Below are 22,474 nucleotides of genomic sequence, written 5' to 3' on the forward strand. Positions count from 1 at the left end.
GTCTCCCGGACCAACAGTAGGGGAAAGTACGCAACAACCAGGAAGGGTGGGATGGGAGAAAAATCGGGAAAAAGGAGGGGAAGAAAGATAAAAAAAAAAGAAGAAAAAATAAAAAAAATAAAAACGTAACGTCAAACTTTCGTCTCTTTTTAGTACCGGTAGCCATGCTTGCTCTGTTGTTGCTGTGTTACGTGCTGCGTGCGACCCGTGTTCCATATACGGAAGTAAGGGGAGGTTCGCTCACGCGTATATTAGTAACCCGGCTTGTATTAGGAGGTCGGCTTATAATTGCTTATTTCAACAGCGCACCAGGTCATTAATAGAGTCGGTTTTTAATTGAATACAGGTCACTATTAGAGGATTTACGGTATTACACCATCTTGTTGCACGCTCCTGCCCACTGCAGCGCGCACACACATAACAAATGCTTGCTTTATGCAGCCATTTAACACAAAAGGACCCTCATGCATTGAAAATTTGCATCAAATTCAAAACAGAGTGATGCACAAAATAACTTAAAAGAAAATAATTATTTAAAACAATGAATAAAGTGTGCATGAAATAGGGGAAAGAAAACGTTAGGAACTTGTTACATTCACCCACACAAGGGCTGAGTAATGACACACACCCCCTCTCTCTCACACACCTCTCCCAGCTCCCTCTCTCTTGCCCCTTCCTCGTCTCTCACCCCCCTCTCTCTCTCTCTCTCTATATCTCTCACACACACACACACACACACACACACACACACACACTGTATCAATGAGAGCATCAATAATACACCTGAGTGAAGTCTAGTAAAAAAAAAAAAAAAAAAAAAGCAAAAAAAAAGTTTTAAAAGAAAAGGTTTAAAAAAGATTCTTAAAAGTTAACCGTGAGTTAAAAGAAATAGTGGCGTTAATAGAATCGGCGATAACGCGTTAATACCGCGTTAACTTTGACAGCCTTAATATATATATACTGTATATTGAGGCAAAACAGAATTATATATACAGTATACTTAGAGAAGTACTAAGTACTGCTAGCCGGATATATAACGTTAATACAACGCCTCAGTGAATTATTTAGTTCAATGGGACATTTCGTTTTGAACGGTGAACTAACTTGCGCTAACGTGAGCTAACAGGTAGCATACACGTCTCTACTAGACTTTGTGGAGCGTTTGTTGATGTCAGGAGCTATCGGTAGCTGGCCGACTAGATACCGTTCGGTTAGACAATGCCTCATCGTGTATTAAACTAAAAGTGAATAGTTGACTGGGTCATTTTGTAACGGTAGCTAAGCGAACGTTAGCTCAGGGAGACGCCGCCGTCCTCCCGTGTCGCGTCCCACTAGACTACTAGACCCGTGTTTACATGCGTGCGGTAGGGGCTGGCACGCCCACTGCGCGAAGCCTCCTAAATAACTTTTTCCAGTTCGCACATATCTATTATCTATGACTAATTCTATCTATTTTTAGGGGCAAATGCGAGTGAAATAGTCGCGCTGTGGTTACATGACGTCATTGCTATTTTAGAGCTGCCCTACCGGTTACACGGTATAGTCAAAATCCATACCGTAGAGCAAATTCATACCGTTTATACCGTCCACCCCTAATAGAAACAGTCCAGAAACTGTAAATGTCCTAACCCAACCCCCTCCAATGCACAGTAAATGTCCTAACCCAATAATACACAATACCCTTTTCTTGCGACCAAGTAAGGTTTCGTCAATAATCCAATGTACAGTTCCCCCACCCGCCTACCCAACCTCCTCCAATGTACAGTTTCTTCCCCCTCAAATGTATATACTCTTTTTAGACAATTTTTGTACTCAAACAGTACTGTATATTTGTAGATCTGGTATGTCATAAATGTCTAGATGCAACAGTATTGTCTATCTGTATGTCATGTATGTCATATATGGCAGTGGTTCCCAAAGTCGGGGTCGCGACCCAAAGGTGGGCCGCGAGCAGCCACGGGTGGGCCGCGAGATGATTTAAATTTTTTTTTTTTTTTAATTAAATTTTTTTTTTTTTTTTTTTTTTTTAACTGAACTTAGAAGCAGGCCAGGACCGTGTTTCTAGTTGTATTCTAAAATTCTATTCTATTGTATTCTAAAATGTGACTATATGGTTTTATATTAACTTAATAAATAAACAAAAACGAAAAATCTACTTATTTCAACGAACATTTCAAACTAAATAACAGATTATGCACATAAAACGCTGAAAACAACCGAAGCAACAATAGTATTTTAATGAGGCTATTATTATTATCATTATTATTTTGCAACAAGTTAGCCCTCTCATAAATAGCACATATAAATGAATAACTAACTTGAACTAACTTAATAGGATTGAAGTGATATTTGGCTTAAAAAATCAATCGCCTGGCAAAAAAAAAAAAAAAAAAAAGACGATGTGCATTGGGCCGCGGCTCTCTGACGCCTTATTTTCTGGGCCCCGGCCTGAAAAGTTTGGGAACCCCTGATATATGTTATGATGAATTGAAAATGGGGGACCCTGATGTAAACAAGACGAAAGTCTTTCTCTGATCTGCATCCCCTTGTGTATTGAGCTGTACTACTGTATTCATGTATTGTACCCATTCTGCAATCTGTTAACACTTTCAATGCCCAAAATGTGATAAGACGTTTTATCAGCCCAATGCCTGAGGCCCACGACGACAATTATCGTTTAATTTTTTATTAGCAATCTGAATTCATATTTCATCAACCGAGTCTCCCGTTGGTATGCAGCCCCTGTAGGAGCTCAGATGTGAAAAAACCGCCCCCTATCGTCTCCCAGATGGTAATGCACCCTTTTGGAATGGACTCAATGAAAATGGATGAGAAAAGATAAATCCGGAATCCACATTTTACTTCTCAGGCATGTAACCCGAGCCGATCGGATTCATTGTGGCGCCTCAGAACAGCGTGGAATACATATGTACAGTATGTAGCGTTGGATCAATAAAAGCAATCGATTTTTGGAATGGCGATCAGGAATTGGAATGATCTTTTTGGAGAACATCTGATCTGAGGTAAGGAATCTATTTTACAAGTCTTGGGATAATCAAAGTTGTATTCGCTGAGATCTCAGCGTTCGCCCTATGTGTGTGTGTGTGTGTGTGGGTGATCGCTTTGAGGAAATCAGAGAATCGATCGCCTATATAGCGTGCATACGTACACATATACTATCGATAATCTAGCGTTTATTTGAAAACGATTCATAAATAGGCCGAAAAATTACAACGTTTTTGTGTATTCTAGAATATTCCAGAAAAGGGCGATTATCATGGAATATTTATATTTTCCTTGAAAATGAGGGCTTTTCAAAATGCTATAAAACGAAAATGAACCGATAAAAAAACAATACGCTTCGACAATGTTGCCTGGAAAACGAGTCATTGATAAGCGACGGGCAGATTAGACACATAGCCATAATTTAAAACATAGATTAGGCGTTATTAACGCTAACATTGAAGTGGATGGTGGGCATTCAAGCGGTAAATCAAGATTAAGCTTGGGCTCTGAAAGTGTTAATAAAGTTTTCAATCAATCAAACGTCTCATAACTTCCTCTTGTGGGCGGTGACAACTTTTCTGAGCCAATGGGCGCTTTGCGCAACGATAGCAAGTCGTTTCCCATCATTAATTTGCGTCGAGCAGTCGGGTGAGAGGTACTGTGGCGCCTCGCTCTGAAGGCTGTGCGTGGCTCGCTCCCCGCTCAGATTTCCAGAGCAAGTCGGACAACATTCTAACCGCCATGCAACGCGCTTGGCAAGGCCGTAGTAAAAACTGCGCAGATCTGCATCCGCCTCGCCAATCTCGAACATGCCTATAGTTACAGAGTATCTTGACTGCATAATTCATGTGGCTTTTCAGATCATGTCATGATCATGTCAATTCCATGTCAACAGGTCTACATGCAAGTCACATATTGTAAGGATTTTTTTCTCGCATGTTTTATCTTTATTACACAACTACTGCTACAGTAGACAATGGCCCGCTGGGATTAATAAAGTAGCTATCTCTTTGCATAATGAACGAGGCCATGCGGGTTACATAACTTGGCTGCACGGTAGACACAGACAGACACTCCCACATATTTTCCACAGAAAGCGGCATGTTGGGAATGAGTTTATTACACACCACGTGAAAACTAGTCTGGGCAGCTGCAGCGGCAGTGTCTCTCACCTGCATGTTCTCCTCCTCCAGAACCAGGGACTTCCTGGGGAAGATCTGATTGGCCGGGGACTTCCTGGGGAAGATCTGATTGGCCTGGATGCACTCCAGGCTCTGCTGCCCCTCCTCCTCCTGCACAGCAAAGGGAGAGGAGCACATGACAAGAGAATGGGACTGTGTGGCTCTCTAGGGGCGGTCGGGTGGCGTAGTGGAGATTGCGCTCGTCACCAATGCAAGAGGCTGCGGTCTCGACTCCCGGAGTCAGCATTGCCTGCGGCTTGGGCCGATCGTCATACTAACTCGTTTGGCTGAGTTACCGGGAGGGAAGTCGTGGAATCTGGCGTTGTGGACAGCGACGCCTACAGGTCAGGTCTGGGCGCCTGCTCAGCGAAAGGCAGGAAGTGGTGAAGGCAGCGTGACCTCCCACGCGTTACACTTCACCAATGAGAGTCCTCGCTGCCAGGTGAAAAGAGAGCCGCTGGCTGTCTCCGCATGCGTCGGAGGAAGCATGTGGTAGACTTCAGGGTTCCCTTGTACTAGGGCTGGGCGATATGGCAAAAAATCTGATCGCGATAACGATATGATAATGTTATCATATCACTCGATATCAATAATTATCGAAATTGTTATAAGTATAAAAAAAGAAAAGAAAAAAAATTTAAACAACAGATGTATGTTTATTTTGCAGCAATTCTTTGTCGTTGCCGCCATCTTTAGTGTTAAATCCCCTCACACTCCAGTTCTCAGGCTGCAGCTGGTTTAAAAGCGAAAGTAAACCGGCTTCTCTGCTGGCTGTGGCTCCAGGGGAGTTGAACAGTTCTGGCTCTGCTCGTTTCTTTTCTATCTTTTGGCGCTTTTTTGGTGGACAAACCACCGCAAATGTGCACCGTGACTCGTGACTGGAGTCTAGCTTAGAGCCATATGAAATCCGCTTTATTTTTTTTCCAAATTCCGTTTTATTTTTTTCCAAATTCCGTTTTTTCAGTTTTAATATTTCAGAATTCTGTATTTTGCTTTGTACGCTCATTTGACCATCAGAAATAGTGTATAATAAGTGGGAATGAATAAATGTCCACAATTTAATAAGATATAACAGTCAATTTAATAGGGCTGTCTTAAATACTTTGAAGCTTCGTTCAATGGGCATGGGATTCGAATATGAAAATAAATTTTGATTATTAAAAAAAATATTTTTGCTAAATCAACTCTGCCGCTCTTTGTTAATTACAACAAGCAATGCTGTTTGTTATTTAAGATGAGGTCGGACTCGGCACTGACAGATTTGTGTTCATTGTGCTGCTTTTATAAAGCCTCAAATGACGGCTTACAATATTTCATGAAAGCAAAGTGTTTTGTTTGTCTAAGATTTAAAAAGGTTTAAACTTTACAGCACTGACAAAGTTGAACAAATTGCTGTACAAGTCCCACAACATAAAAAAAAAAGTTAAAAAAAATAATTTTTTTTTTTTTTACAGTTGATTCCATTTTTATTGCTCAATTCCGCGATTCCGTCCGCGATTCCGTGATCGCGGATTCCATATGGCTCTAGTCTAGCTCTGCTAGCACACATAGCCTACTGTGTACAGACGGTTTCAAACTGTATTTTAAATTATAAAGCAAACAAAATAAATGGACAAGAGAAAAATAAATAATTTGGTCAGTATTGTCATTTGGACAAGCAAAGCAATTACTTTAAGTTGCAGGCAAGAAAGACAAGTCTGTCCACTGTCTCTGGTTTTAAAACTGCCCTGTTGCAGGTCACAAAAATAAATAAAATAAAAAATGCGATTTTTTTTCTTCCTGTATTGATTATTAAAATATATCGCAATATTTATCGTTATCGTTATATCGCCCAGCCCTACCTTGTACCAACCAGTAGGGGGAACATGCGCACAACAACCAGGTAGGGGAGGGAGGGAATTGGCATAACGACTAAATTGGGATGGGGAGAAAAACATAGAAAATCAGGCGGAGAAAAAGATTAAAAAAAAAAATAAAAAATCTTCTGCCACTGTCATAGTTCATACCAGCCTTCCTTGTACGCCTTTTAATGCACTATAATGAGCAACATCTAATTAGTTTTCACAATTTTTAGGAAGTGTAGTAAATGTAATATCTAAACCCCTAAACCAAAAGAGGTGATTTAATACAGACTTGGTGGTGGTTTTAGCAAGAGTCTACTACAGCCAACACTGGTATGCCTGTTTAATAGAGGAACTACAGCAAATACTACATATCTTGGGACTACAGATGGAATTTAGTAGGGCTGACCCCTATTAGTCGATTAGTAGACTAATCGGTCGAAAGGAGGCGTAGTCGATGCCAACCTCTTAGTCGAATACAATTTAAAAAAGAGAAAAAAAAATTATAATTAAAAAAAAATTAAAAAAAATTTATCATTCTTTCCAAAAGAAGAGGCCTAGAAGCGTGGCTAACGCTAATGGCACACATACCAGAGGCTAACTGCCCACGAAAACAGGCACAGAGGCACTGAAAGAGGATTTCACCCATCTAATAAACACACTAGACAAATATCAAGATGTATCCATCAGTGGACCAATTGCATGCTTTTGCAGAGGACAAGAAGCCTTCAGTCGACTCCTTCAGACATTAAGCACCCCCCACAGCCCAAATGGAATGATACAAAAAAATATATATATTATACGACAAATTTTGGCCAATCATAGTCGACTATCCAAATCCTTAGTCGGGGACAGCCCTAGAATTTAGCAATTGTGCTAATTCCGGCACATTTACATTGATGATATGCCGATATGTTGATAAATCCCAATTCAATAAATAAATAAGTTAGGGCATACCTGTCAACCATCCCGTTTTTCCCGGGATTGTACTGTATTTCAACCTTCCTTCCAGCCGTCATCCCGTTAAAATATTTTCCAGTATTGTTCCCGTTTTTTTTACATTTTTACAAAATGGATGCAGCTGGTTTAAAAGCGAAAGTAAACCGGCTTCTCTGCTGGCTGTGGCTCCAGGGGAGTTGAACAGTTCTGGCTCTGCTCGTTTCTTTTCTATCTTTTGGCGCTTTTTTGGTGGACTACACATTGTTCCCGTTTTTTTTACATTTTTACAAAATGGATGCAATTCCCCTCCGTGACGACAGGTGGCAGCAGTGTAGATTAGAATGTTAGCACATGAAGTCAGACCGCAAGACAGTTGCGACCCGAAGAAGAATAACAGCGACGGGATAAAGGAGGGGTTTAGCACAAACTGTATTACATTATACAACTGCCTACAAAAGGCGATACCGGCAGAGTGGGGTTGTTCCCGGAGAGCTCACTCTCGGCCGTGGTTTCTCAGTGTATAATGTATGGTGCTCTCACTCAACATGCGAGTAGGGTGAGACAACACCATTCTTTAGTCCAAATAATACCCTACTTTATACTATATTATTGTCATTCGTTTAATGTAAAGTCAGTCTTACATTGGCACTGCTTTAACGTTGCATTTACCCATAATCCATTGCTGTATTCGACTGTGCCAGTATACCTTTTGTAAAGTAATGAAGAGCAAATGTAAAGTTAATCAATACACAATGAAACAATATCTTTATCTATATCACATGTCAAAACTACTTTAATAAAAGAAGATTTCAGTTTTTCATTTCTACTCATTCATCCAAAACAAGACAGCAATTCTACTTCTGCATGCACCGGGAGAATTGAGCTCATAGCACGTTATGGCTTCGCTCAGCACCAGTTGCACTGTACCTCACTTCGTGCACGAGCACTGAATAAAAAATTCCACCATGTACCTTTACATCCCAACATTCGTCTGGCCACACCCCCATCCGCTTACCTTCATAAGCAGGAGTGTGGTCACCTACTCGCCTCCTTCTTCACTTTCACCACAAGGAAGTGCCTTCGGTAGATACCCACTTGACGAGGTTGTTAGTAGAAGAAAGTTGGAAAACAAAAGAACGGGAAGATACGTTGACATCATATCTTTATTTTCTCTCTCACTATTTTCGAGAAAATACGGCGATATTGTCTTCGTTACTAGAGTGTCTGGAAGATGATGGTCATTCCGACCTTCAACGGCTTTTTCGTATTAGGAGCTCACGCCGCTGACATGCTCCCCAGCTACAGTCCTCCTTGCTGCGGCTGGATGGGGTTGCCCTAAGGCCACACAGCTGGACTGTGGGAAGCACCGACTGTTGTGAGAAGCGGTTGTTTCCAGGTTGGGTATGTACTGTTTTGCTTGCGAGCTCTGGTTGTTGTTGATGCTGTGGGGGTTAGCTGACAATTTACGAAACGCCGACTTCAGGCTGGGGTCCTCTGCTCTGCTTAAACGGCGGTCGGAGGATCTTGGTTTGACGCCCATGATGGTCAATCTAGTGGGCCCCGACCAGGACCTGGTGATCCCAGGATTCTCGAGCGGATGCTTCTCTGTCCCGTGCAGGCCCCATCTTTCATATACAAATGAAAGTATACCCTAACGAGGAAATGTGGGCATAGGATCTTCTTTATCGGGAGTTCCATGCTCAAAGTCGGCTGCAGCCCGAAATGGGAACTGTGCTGGCCCCGCTGTATGTCTGGATCACCGACTGTGTTCTGACATTTTTTCTTTTCCCTCTTAGGGGAGGGACTTGGACAGCGGCCTGTCTGAAGTGTGGCTTGTTATGTGTGTACAGTTCAGGTGATAGCTGCTTAGCTTGCGTGCTAGTTGTGGCCTACTGTGTTAGCCAGTCAGCTGTTAGCTGCGGCGTTAGCTCGCTGTGTTTACCAGGCTACTAAACGTTAGCTTGTTGCTATCAGTCGATCGGCTGTTAGCTTGATGCTACACTGTTGAACGTTTTCTATGACTATAACATGCCTTAAACACTCTGACTACGACGTCATCTTTGACAGAGGATGTTAGTTGAACCTACACCGGAGCCCTGCCAGCGAGGACTGCGTCAAACATAGAGAAACGTAGCGGCTGGGTGGCGCAACGACGTTACCCTCGTCGTCAACACAGGGATGCTGTGTTCAACTTCGGTGCCCCGTTAGCCAGATTGCAGTTCACTTGGCCTGCGTTCAGGGTAGGAAGGTCCCGACCGGACCTTAAACACTTCTTCTTTCCTTCCCTTCTAGATGTTTTGTAATAACGATGTTTTCCAAAACGTGTGTTGCTGCAATACATTGAGGATACGACGAGTGTTGTGTGTGAATTGTCTCGTCACTGGTATAGCTTCTCTCTCCATAGAAATCGGGTTGTTGTTTTACATGTGTAAAAATGATCTGGTTAGTTGTGATGAGAACATGTGTGTTCATGTAAACGTGAACTCACAACTAAGGGGGTTATTTAACCTATAAAGCTATGCTTAGTGACATGTGATTAAGGAATGAATTCTTTTCTCAGCCTGTAATGACAATGAACAGTGTGTTCACACATTAACAGGGTTACCGGTTCAACTTGGTCGTATCAAGGGTAAGGAAGGAGGGGTGATCCCCCCGGTTCCCTGGGGCTTCTCCACCCTCCTCTCAGACATGTTGTTTACAATATATTGTGTCACTGTGTTTGTGGGGATACGATGTAACCCTCAGGTTAATTGCTGGGGTTGTGCTAACCGCTTGAGAAACTATATTTTCCTAAAGAAAAGATTGTTTGGTCACTTATCGTGTGTGCTTAGCAAGGCCTGTGGCCAATACATAATCGAGGATTCTGTATTCTCTCGTTATGAAAAACAGCGTTCCTCTGTAGAGTGTACTTTTGCCATTTTTTGTTGTGATAAAGGGTTGTGTGTGTCTTGTGATCTACAACTGGGTTAGGTTTGGCCACAGAAGCACATGTGTAAGTCTGGTACCGGGGCTCTTAAAGGGGGCCCTCTCTATTCTGTGTTTTTTCCTTAGTAAAAATCAGATAGCAGGTTAGCACATGAGCTATGTGAAGCTGTTAGACACTTCATGTAGCTGACTATGACTGTGTCATGCTCTTTTTTGTCATTACATCGTATCATGGGTGTGGGGTCGTAAAGGGGTGAACTGGTAATCCTTTCCTCCCCTTTTCTGATTGGTCAGGGGTTAAAACCTCCTGTCCTTCAAGGTTCCTGTCACGTTACTGTTCGACACGTTATAGGGTAAGAGGGGGGGGGGGGGGTTCCTGGTCCCACGCCCTGGAAGATTGGGCGTGTGCACCGCAGAAATTCCCCCGCCATAGAGTACGTCACTGTGCGCGTCTCTGTTGGTAAGACTTCCGTGAGTTGTTCAGGTCCATGTTATGGATCTGTTTCAGGGAGTTGTCAGAGCTCCTCCTCACGAAGCTCCTTCTCGGGCCTTCTGTGAGTTCGGACTCTCCTTCCCTGTGAGGGAGCCTCCTCAGAGTTCAGAGCCTCCTCCTCAGATTGTCAAGGAGAGTAGAACTTCAAAAAGGAGTTCTGCTCTATTGTGTGTGTATTCGATTCATTTCGATTATTGAGTGTGTATTTGTTCAGTGCCTCCTCCTCGGAGAGCCCTAACCCAAATATTACATAGCTCAATGTTGCAATATATTCTTTTCAATCTATACAGCTCGCGTGGGAAGTCTCTCTGGGGATTTCCGTCTCCTCCCTATGGCGAGGGTGGTGGGATGTAAAAATGTAAACGATTTTTACCCTCAGCTGCGTCACATGGGATTCATGTCAGTCTGTGTTTCTTTCTTTTTTGGATAAAAAGAGGAAGGTACATGAAGCACGACGGCTCCGTGTCGTTCTCCCAGGCGACTTGGAGGAACAATGTTTGGTGTCTTGCTAGACTATCCATTGATGCGTTTGGGTCTCGACGCATACATAGTGCTGGCTCGGTGTGTTTCTGTTAAAGAATCACGCAGGGGCTAAGTGCGCCTTGGTTGGTTGTTAAAACAGCGGTTTTTTTTGGGCAACTGGGATGGAGTTTTGTCTCTTCCGAGCGCCAGTTTACTAGGTTGTCTCGATGAATTCTCTTTCATATCTGGGGGATGTTAACGGAATAGATCAGAACATAGGTAGAGGGGTCTCACGCCCTTGGGGTGGGCCACTGAGCATGGTCCAAATCGGGACCGTCTGGGTGGCGCCCTCTTTTCATGTTTTAGATCGACACGCATACCTACCCCCTCTTCTGGAGTGGGCATGTCGGCGTGGTTAGGACAAGGGACTGGTCTGGTCGCGCTGGTCCTGGTCAGTTAACCCGTTGTCCGCCGGGGATGCAGATCTGCTGTTCTGGTACCCTGAGGGACTTGTGCTTTTTTCGGGGGGGAAAATGCCGGGTCGGTCCAGGTGTCACAGGGTTAGGCGTTATGGAGACCCTTTGTTGGGTACTCTGCACTGTCGTAATAGCTTACGGCCATACCAACCTGTACACGCCCGATCTCGGTAGCTAAGCAGGTTCGGTCCTGGTTAGTACTTGGTTGGGAGACCGCCTGGGAATACCAAGTGCGGTGTGCTTAGGGCTGGTTCTCCATTCTTTTCGCTCCTCTCTCACGCGTGGCGAAGAGGGGGCTGTTGGGGTGTCTTGGACCTCCTCTGGTAACCCTGTGCTTCCCGTGCCGCCGGGCCCGGGCCGAAGTAAAGTTTCGTTGATACCGTAGGCCTGGGATAACCCTTTTTTCTTGAGGGGTTATAGGAACAACCACTGTCTGTCCCACGAGGGTGGTTGATTCCCTGGTGTGTTGGAGCAGAGTCAACTCCCGGGTTACCCGGTTGAGCGGTTGAGTGTGCCCCTGCACGTTCATGACGTCTGCCAATCATGTCAGCCTTCTCTGCCTCGACCCCTCTGGGTGTTTTTTTTTTAATGGAGGCTTTGTCATGGTGATCAACAACGCCAGCATACGCCCCTTCCGCCGGGGGGGCTGTTTTCAGTATGTCAAGTATGTCATATATGTCCTGATGAATTGAAAATGGGGGACCCTGATGTAAACAAGACGAAAGTCTTTCTCTGGTCTGCAACCCCTTAACAATTGTGTGTATTGAGCTGTACTGTATTGTACCCATTTTGCAATCTGTTAATAAAGTTATCAATCAATCAATCAATCAATCAAAGCCCTACCCAAAGCTGAATACCACAACCACTACACCAGAGGAAGCTCAACAAATCATGTTAAACCCAGATTCGGCTCAAACAAGGGACTAAACACGTTTCGCAATTATGCCACATCAATGTGGAACGCCCTACCCAAAGCTGTAAAGGAATGTGAATCCCTACCCACATTCAAAATCGCTCTTAAAGAGCACCTACGGGAGGCTGCAATTCGAAACTGGCCACCGTAAATGCCCAAAACCCCCACCACCTCCTAATAGACAGTCTCCTCCCCACCGCATGTATATATTCCCTCCCTGCCGTATGTATATTTCTCTCCCACCCACCCACCCCCTCCTAATGTACAGTCCCCTCCCCATCATATATACTCTGTCAGGATCTAGGGGTAACAGTACTGTATATTTGAATACCGTTTATGTCACAAATGTATCAGTACTAAATACCTATATGTCCCTATGCCATAAATGTCATGTATGTTGTGTATGTCATAAATGTCTATATGAATTGAAAATGGGGGACCCTGATGGAAACAAGACAAACGTCTTTCTCAGGTCTGCATCCCCTTAACAATTGTATGTATTGAGCCGTACTGTATTGTACCCATTCTGCAATCTGTTAAATAAAGTTCTCATTCATTCATTCATTCATTCATTCATGGTACCAAAGCTAAAAACAAGATTACAAACATCACAAAACAAACTAGTCAGACTACTACTTGACCTTACCCCTAGAACCCACCTCACCCCTGCACACTTTGACAACCTAGGATGGCTTAGAGTAGACGACAGAGTACAGCAACTTGCAATGGACCTGGTCTACAAGATACACTATACGACTAAGGTACCCATGTACATGTCAAACATTTTCCCAAAGGTCAGTGAATATACACGACTACAACACCAGAGGAAGCTCAACAAATCATGTTAAACCCAGATTCGGCTCAAACAAGGGACTAAACACGTTTCCCCACCCACCCACTCCTTTGGCGCATGTCTCGTCCGCAGTGCTCCAGGCTCAGGTTACAGCCTGCTGCCTGGTTTCCCCAGTGCGCTGCCTGCTTCCGTTGGTTAACCTTTTTGAGTGCTTACGGCCATGCTGACTGCCTGTTCTGCAGGGTCAGTGTGCCAGGCGGTGTGCTATTGGGGGGAAAGGGCCCGCTCTTGCAGGGGCATTATCCGAATACGCTGGCGATGTGGGGGGCGGTGTCACTAAGTGATCGCCTGGTGGGGTCTTGATGCCTGGCGTCATTGACCTCTCTGGGCCCCCTTTTTCCAGGGGATCCAGTCCCTTCGGTGGGTCTGTGTCTTCCTTCACGCTCCGCTGCTACAGCCTTGCCACGGGGTTGGGTTGCTCTTGACCCCGTGATTTTGGGGGCAGTAACGAGGTTGTTCCTTCCGTTCGTTCCCGGGTGGCATGCGGGTTGTGCGTGTGTGTGTAGTCGTGGGGTCAAGCCACGGTCTGCTCACCCTGTGCGTTGAGTTGCTTGAGTTCCTCTTCGCACGGTCGGATCCGTCTCCCTCCCGTAAACCTCCAATAGGGGGGTATCCTCCATTAGGGAGGGTCGGGGGGCTCGGTCCTCCCCGGTCTGATGGTTGTGGGGGGCCTCAGCGGGGTACATTTGTCGGGCTATGGCTCCCGCTCAGCTCCTGTTGTGCAACTGGTGCTGAGCGAAGCCATAACGAAACAGAACGTAAGGTTATGTATATAACCAAGTTATGTGAGTTATGGTGCGCTCAGCACCAGGACGCAGCTGCGGCCCTTGATCTCGCCTTATGGTGAAAGTTTGGGAAGGAGGCGAGTAGGTGACCACACTCCTGCTTATGAAGGTAAGCGGATGGGGGTGTGGCCAGACGAATGTTGGGATGTAAAGGTACATGGTGGAATTTTTTATTCAGTGCTCGTGCACGAAGTGAGGTACAGTGCAACTGGTGCTGAGCGCACCATAACTCACAGAACTTGGTTATATACATAACCTTACGATTTGGAGTTGATAGAATGGACATTGCTGTTCTTAGGAAATGTTGCACATGGTGGAAATAATGGAAATTAACATTTCTAACATTAACATTTAGTGTATGTTTAAAGTTGATACATTGAGGCATGGTAGAATTTCACTTTATATTACAGCAGTATCCGTTTTTAACATTACAATTAGTGTCTGACACTATAGACACATGTTAAAAGTCAAAGTCAACTTTGTCATTTTCCAATTTGTGCAAGACATACAGAAAAATTCAATTACGTGCCCCCCTTCCCACGGTGTATATAGAAAGAGACAATAAACACAAAAGTAACATAGGACACAATATACAACACACAGGACTATGTACAATATAAACAGTGCCTACAATTAAATTAATGAATGAATTAAATAAGAGGTAAAAGATAACTTAGTGTAAATATTCTTTAATTTGTGTCAACATTATAAAAATCCTATTGTATTCAACAAATTAATTATGATACACCACAATGTGCCCTTTCTATCTATTCTAAATCTATGGCCTCGCGATTCCACGGCTGCGCAGTGCAGACAATATATATATTATAATATACATACGAGGGGGAGGAGACTACATTGGGAGGGGGCGGGGCCGGGGAAAATATCCAGTTTTTTCAAATCCCAATGTTGACAGCTATGAGTTAGGGGCCAGTGGAATGGAACATATTTCATCTCTAGTGCTTCAAATTAAATTACAGCTCCAAATGTTATTGGAATGTCTAGATCTAATAATCTATTTCAAGGCAATCGTTCAGTGTAAAAGTCTTCCTTGTAGGCATAGCGTGAGTGCCATTTCTTTAAAGTCACATAGTATAGTAGCCCCCTTATGTGGGACAAACATATTTCAGAAATCTACAGAGCTATCTAGCTCAGCTATAAGCTGGGAATGCAAGGCATGCATATACAACTAGAATAGGAACTTCTTTCAGGGTTAATTGATGAAAGAATGTCTGGACTTTTGCTGACGTAGTTCAGTAGAAATGAAGTGTGTGAGAGACAGAGAGAGAGAGACTTTAGTTAGAGGATGGCACTCAGCTGGGCCAGAGATTAAGGTGGTCCATGGTGATGGGGCAGCACATCCTGCAGGCTGCTGGCTCAGTGCGACCTGCCACCGTCTGTGAGCCAAGCTGACACAGAGCGTGGTCATGCCTGGACGAGCACAGTGGGGCCAGCCAAGGGGCAGCCACAGAACAGCATGCCAAGAGGAACCCACCCCCTTTCCAACTGAGGACAGACCCCTTCCAGAGGTTATGTCCCAGGGTAAAACCAGGACAGGGCTGGATGCTATGGATGTAGTTTAAGGGTGTAATGGCTCGGCATGCATGTGAACCCTGGATTAATTGCGAAATTTAACCATCATAGTGAGCTATATCACATAAAGATCTCCAGCATAATTTAAGTCTGCAGTTTGGTCTACAATAGACATGGATAAAAACAGCAACTGTATGCGAGAATTGCACACCACGAGGCATATGCTAGTGTCAATATATTTAACGTTATGGCTGGATAACAGTCCGTTACCCGAGATATCCGGGAAGGCAAAAGCAATACATTCTACCCAAAGCATTTACACAAAACAACCTCTGCATTTAGATATTGACAGGGCAAAATGTGAACAGACACGAGGCAAAATTGTCAAAGAATGAACACGTCCACTATGCTGCAGTACTAGGCTACACAGAGGGGATGTACCTGCAGAGCAAAGTTACTAGGCCGCCAACAATTCTTTCATTACACAGGAGTGAGGAAAAAAAGTTATTCAGACACGCCCCCTCATAAAGCCACCTAGAATTAACAAATAGGCCTAATTGAAAATAGACATGCATGTGTAGAGTATGTGTTCCTTATGCTTTCAGCTAATATATATATTTTTTTGCTGATCCGAATGATCCAATCCATGACTCAAAACAGTGATACGATCCAAACTGGGATTTGTGATGCGTTGCCCTAATGTAGTTAATATCACGATAATCACAAGGAACTTTTCCTGGTCAATACGTAATACTCGCATACACAACATCGCATGTTAAATAAACATGTGCAAATCCGCAATAGCTGAAACCGCCTCCGTGCATACACACCCTCACATGCCAAACTTCAGCCTCCTAGGGGCGGAAACTGTGTAGAAACGGTGGAGAAACCGTGGCCGCTAGATGGTGGAGACACTTTTGTGGACCAACCAACCAACAGAGCGAGCTATAGAGTAACGTGTGATTTCCATGTCAGATTGTGACGTAATGGGAAAGAGGTCAAATCTTGCTCATCCGCCTAGTAGGGATGCTCCGATTGTTTAGCCACTGATCATTATTATTATTCAATATTTATTCTGAATGGTTTGATCAGTGGTCTCACCGGCTTCACCGGTCTGGCAGTTCTACCAAGTGTCTGAAAAAGACTATCAACTAAAATAGTTAACCCAAACAAGAGAGGATTATATATCTGCTAGTGCAATCTGACATTATTGTTGGAGCTTTGACATGACGTGTTTATTTAGGATTGATTTTTGAATGGCATTATGGTGGTGGGGTTGATGAAGTGAAGCGCCTGTGTTTCCTGCTTGGATGAAGGCTGCTGCCATCCTCATCTCGGGCTCCGAGCCCATCTCTGGCCAGGCCCTAGCTAATACACTGAACTAGCTGGCTGGGCAGCTTGTGTTGTTAGCTCTACACAGTGAAACAGAAAACAGAATACCAGAGGGATTTATGAACGGTTGGGAGAACGTTATGCAACATTAGGGATATATCATGAGTGACAGCAAATGTTGGCCAGCTAGCTAGTTAGTTAGCAGCATTAGCTAACCTTTTGTTGCTGATTCGGCCAGGTGCGCGCTGAAACTTGCGATCGACTGCGACTGCCTTCATTTGGGTCGGATTGCACCATGTCTTTCCACTAAGCCATCTTTAAATCTTTGTCGTGTGTAGCAAGGAAGCTCTTACAATGCTACGTTACAAGCCAACGTTAGCAAAATGGTGCAATGAACTTGAGAACGGCATCACAACCCTCAAGTTCTCATTCATGAATATTATGATCTCCTTTATATTGACCTTTGTATTGTATATATACTAGAGCTGGGCCGTTAACGCAATACATTTTTTTTTACTTTTATTTACCCAGGGTAGGTTCGCTGAGCACAGATGCTCTTTTTCAGGAACGCCCTGCTTCACATTCACACAGTTCCATTCACACCTGGGAGCTGCCCAGTACAACCACAGTTGACACCATTGGCCACTGAGCAACTCCACTGGAGCAGTTGATTTGCATTGGCAGGGTTTGGCCCTGTCTGGCACCCAACGGGAAAAATATTATAGGCACTATAAGTAGACACCGCTACATAAAACAAGCTGGTCTGCCTGAGTGACTGGTGGAAGAAGGTGAAATAGAGATTGGACTGAGTCAAGCCATGTCACATAGTTCAAGTTTGAAATGCTTCTTTCTGTTTTGCTCCTGAGAGTGTGCTAGATACTGTACTGTACTGGTAATATTATTTATTTGTGTTAACTTCTGAATAAAACAACTTATTAAACAAAAGTACATCTTATTGAACATTATTTTGATATTTCATTACCAATTATCATAGCAAAACAGCTTTTTCAAACAGTCTGTAATGCATTTTGGAAACGAGAGATGGGCTCATGGTGTAATGGGCCACCTGGCCTGAGAAACATAAGGAGGAAAGAAAAAGTAAGGACTTACTTCTGGTCATTATTTGGGTAGAACACACATATTTTGAATGCCTTCGGCAGATTATTTTATTTGTTTTGAGCCATTTTAATCTAGATTAATCTAGATTAAATCCAGGATTGCAGATAGATTAATCTAGATTAAAAAAAATTATCTATGCCCACCTCTAATATATACATTCTGTAAATGTCAATGTGCTGAAGAGTAATGCATGTCTGAGCTCAGCCAATAAGAATAGAATCAGCTCTAGGACAATCTGATTATATCCATAAAAACCATCTTATTAACATTTGACCAAATAAATATGGTTACAAATAGTACAAAACTCTATTTGATATAAATACCAATTTTCGGTTGGACTTTATAGACCCCGTGATGATGATGATTAACCGCAGGCCGGCACAATATATCCACACATAGAAATTATTTCTATCTGAAATCTTGTCATCTAGTTTGCTCCCCCTGCAGCACTGCCGTTTCTCCCCAAGCAGCATCCTTCTGGGGTCTGTTATGGTCAAAGAGTTATGTCCCAGACGACACATAAAAAGGCTTTCATTCTCATTCCATAATTATTCAAGTCTCCCACACATATTCCAATCCATCTCCAGTCACGCTATACTTGCTTTCTTTTCAAGTTTGACATGTTTACATTTTTTGCTGCGACCAGCAGCTCTAATAGGTCACTCTGTGGCTGGTTGTTCCACAAAAATGTCTCCACCCTCACTGATTAATGAACGGTCTTACAACCTGATACCCCCAATGTACTGTTTTTTGTTCCATACAGAGTTGTAAATTAAATTATATATTGTATTGACATCGGCTCAAATCGATGTATTCCATCTGGGATGAATGAAGAGTCCAATTTTGGCTCCATTCCTATAGATGCTACCCTAAGTTATCTACTGTATGAGAGAGAAAAACTAGTACACTGTTTAATGAACGGTTTAACAACCTGATGCACTCCAATGTACTGTCTTTTTTTATTTCCATACAGGTCTGTAAATATTGTAATATGTATCAATTTGGTGTTTTCATATATTACCATCATACACATTTATGCGATATTGTGATATTATGTATTCTACTTGTCAATCTAGCCCTGCTACCAATCATGACGTCAACCTAGCCTGTTAACTGTTAACTGATTGCCGATTGTTCCCACCTGGTGTCAAGTACAGCCTACTTAAGTTATGTTTGTCACAGTTGTCATTTACACACTGATGAAGGCCGGATGGCTGAAAACGTTTTGTGTCCTTTGAAAATAAAAACCAACGATATTCAGAGTGCGGTCCCTACCTCCCTTTTTTGCATAATTAATATTGGACTACGCACCTGTCTGAGCGCAGTGGTTACCCTTTTCTACCATAATCCACCCTCAAGTGGCCACAGGTTTCGTCCTAGGAGGCTGAAATTGGGCGTGGAGGTCAAGTGTGTGAAGGTGAGTGTGTTCATGCCAATTGGCTAAAAGGGGGCATAGAAATGGGAGTGGCCTATCGCAAAAAGAACACAGCTATTGCAAATTCACGCTTGTTTACCACCACCCTGCCAAGCCTGCAGTCACTGCCTCTCACTGGGAGCATGTGACCAGTGAGAAATCTCTATTTTTTTTTTGTTACTTGTACAACATGGCACCAGCCACACACTGTACAATTATGGTCCAATACACTGCTAGAACTTCATTGGAGCCAAGGACACCTTGGATCGCCACTTCATCAGTCACCCATGACTGTTACCGCTACCAACTATCGTCCTCCGCGATAGACATTTTGTCTGTGGTGGCCTAAAGACATTAGTACAGCATCCAAAATAGTACAGCCTGTCTGGGCGGCTTTAGCGATGTCACCTAATTTTAAGAGATGAATTTGCGATACGACTCCATCTGAAAGACCATAAACGATAACATTATTGACTTATAACCCCTTACACTACAATGGATACTCCTGCAGTCATAATAAGAGCCTGGTGTGCTGAGGCAGCAGCCAGGGTGGAACTTTGACATGGCTGTGGCTGCCGTTAAGTGTCCGTGCCCCGCGGTAAACAGAGCTGATTGAAAGTGAAAATCAATGGCAGAGTTTCCGATTCTGCTGCAACGCGGGAGTCGGTAGAGCCATATGAAATCCGCGATCACGGAATCGCGGACGGAATCGCGGAATTGAGCAATAAAAATGGAATCAACTGTAAATTAAATTATTTATTTTTTTTATGTTGTGGGACTTGTACAGCACTTTGTTCAACTTTGTCAGTGCTGTAAAGTTTAAACCTTTTTAAATCTTAGACAAACAAAACACTTTGCTTTCATGAAATATTGTAAGCCGTCATTTGAGGCTTTATAAAAGCAGCACAATGAACACAAATCTGTCAGTGCCGAGTCCGACCTCATCTTAAATAACAAACAGCATTGCTTGTTGTAATTAACAAAGAGAGGCAGAGTTGATTTTGCAAAAAAAATATATATATATCATTTATATTTTTTAATAATCACATTTTATTTTCATATTCGAATCCCATGCCCATCGAACGAAGCTTCGAAGCTTCGAAGTATTTAAGACAGCCCTATTACATGGACTGTTATATCTTATTAAATTGTGGACATTTATTCATTCCCACTTATTAGACACTATTTCTGATGGTAAAATGAGCGTACAAAACAAAATACAGAATTCTGAAATATTAAAACGGAAAAAATGGAATTTGGAAAAAAATTTAATGGAATTTGGAAAAACATAACGGATTTCATATGGCTCTCCGAGTCGGGACAGTGTTATGCATGATGAGAGTGCACTTTACCATGGCCCTGTGAAGGAGTGCGGGTCACCACCCAACAAGGAACTCAGACCTTCCTCCGCCTGCAGAGAAAGATAGGGAGAGGGTGGAACAGAGGAAAAGTCATGTACTGTAGAGAAAAAAACTGTGAAAATCGCTCTATGCTGGTTATGAAATCCAAATAGCTGTGGCAGTTTGTTCCCATCCAGCTCATTTTCTCAGACTCAGTATCAACAGTCTGTCCCGCATTAGTGAGTCTTATTTAATACTTTCGATATTTTACAACAACAACAAAAAATGCCCTCCATCCCTTACCAGCCCATTTGTACAGATAGGCACAAGAATGCTTACTTTAAAGAAATCAACAATGGTTATTCTGGGAGTAAACGTCTTACAGTATACATTTATGTTTTTACATCACAAAAGGGATTATTTTAGATGTTACTTAGACTATAAAGAATTACTGTATGTACTAGTATTTATGCTGCAGATGGAGCAACACTTCCGGCACATCCGACAGGTGAATGCATCCTGTCGGATGACAATCCTGATTGACATCTAGCTAGTAGCTACATACTGTATTTATAATCTGCAATTAAAACTACAGTAATAGCCAGGCGGCTGGGTGGCGCAGCGGACATTGCGCTCGTCACCAACGCAAGAGACACCGGGTTCGACTCCGGGCCCGGCTGTCTGCGTTGCCTCCGACTTGGGCCAGCCATCATACTAACTCAATTGGCAGAGTTAGAGGGTGGAAGTCGATGGGTGGTAATCTGGAAATTGTGGACAGCGACTCCTAGAGGTCGGTTGGGGACGCCTGCACAGCAGAGACAGGAAATGGCGGGGGTAGTGTGAGCCTCCCACACGTTACACCTCGCCAATGAGTCCGCGCTGGCAGGTGAAAAGATGTGACAGGCTGCCTCCTCGTGTATCGGAGGGGACACGTGATGCAAGGCTTCTATCCTCCCTACAACCGGCCAGTGGGGGGCATATGTGAGCAACGTTCAAGACAGGGGAGGGAAGAATTGGCACAGTGGAATTGGGATGGGAGAAAAATAGAAAAAGAGGAGAAAAAGTGGCTAAAAAAAACTACAGTAATAGCCCACTCCTTACTGCTTGTTTTGACTTGTGGCTAATAGACAGGAAGTTAAATTCGAGCATGGCATTTAGCCTGGCTAGTTAGCATGTTACCTAATCTGTGTTGCCACACTCTCACAATCACTTCCCCTCAACACTTATTTTGACCGCACTGTACATGAACAAGGAGCTCTGAATGAAAAAATAATAATATATGGATGGGTTTGGTTGGATCTTAAAGAACCAGTACAATGAAAATTGTGTTTTTCAATCTTGTTCGTTGCATTGTTTAAACAGAAGGTTGATAAGTTACCCAAAATGTTATAGCCGTGAGTATTGTGGAAATATGACTAAACCCCCTTGAGAAACTATCCTCCTGGTTGTCATCATAATCAAACCATTTCAGATGGTTCAATCTAGTTCCTGAAAATATTGCATCATCTACTCAGTTACCCTGAATCGCCCATCAGTCACGCCCAAGGGAATCCGGTAGCTAGTCCACAAACAAGTAATGAAACTAGTTTGCTACAATTTGGTTAATTCTTGTGGTTCCACAGTAAACTGCAATAGTTTATTTATCACCTGCTAGCAGTTAGCCCATGTTAATCTCCCATGGCAACCGACCACACCGGTCTCATGAATCTCTACATTTGAAGGCTTCATGTAACTTGACATCCCCTTTCAATTAACTCTTTCTGCGCTCTTTCTTGTCGTGTTTCGAATCCAACCGTTGAGCGCCAAACCCGAGATTTCTCTGGTTTTAATCCTTTTTTTTTTTTTTTGATTTTCCCCATTCT

General features: G+C 43.2%; 1 protein-coding gene across 3 annotated transcripts in view; it reads right to left on the minus strand.

The window, feature by feature from the left end:
* mtmr3 (myotubularin related protein 3) overlaps positions 1-22,474 on the minus strand; it is a 71,536-nt gene that overhangs the window by 43,169 nt on the left and 5,893 nt on the right. For all 3 annotated transcript variants that reach the window (XM_084332650.1, XM_084332649.1, XM_084332651.1), the window contains exons 3-4: positions 20,625-20,683; positions 4,179-4,298 (exon numbers count right to left, since the gene is read on the minus strand). In XM_084332650.1, coding sequence (XP_084188776.1) covers positions 4,179-4,298; positions 20,625-20,627 — 123 coding nt within the window. In that variant the 5' untranslated portion in view covers positions 20,628-20,683. The remainder of the gene's footprint in view (positions 1-4,178; positions 4,299-20,624; positions 20,684-22,474) is intronic.

This window comes from Notolepis coatsorum, assembly GCF_963971535.1.
Source record: "Notolepis coatsorum genome assembly, chromosome: 1".
Lineage (NCBI taxonomy): Eukaryota > Metazoa > Chordata > Actinopteri > Aulopiformes > Paralepididae > Notolepis > Notolepis coatsorum.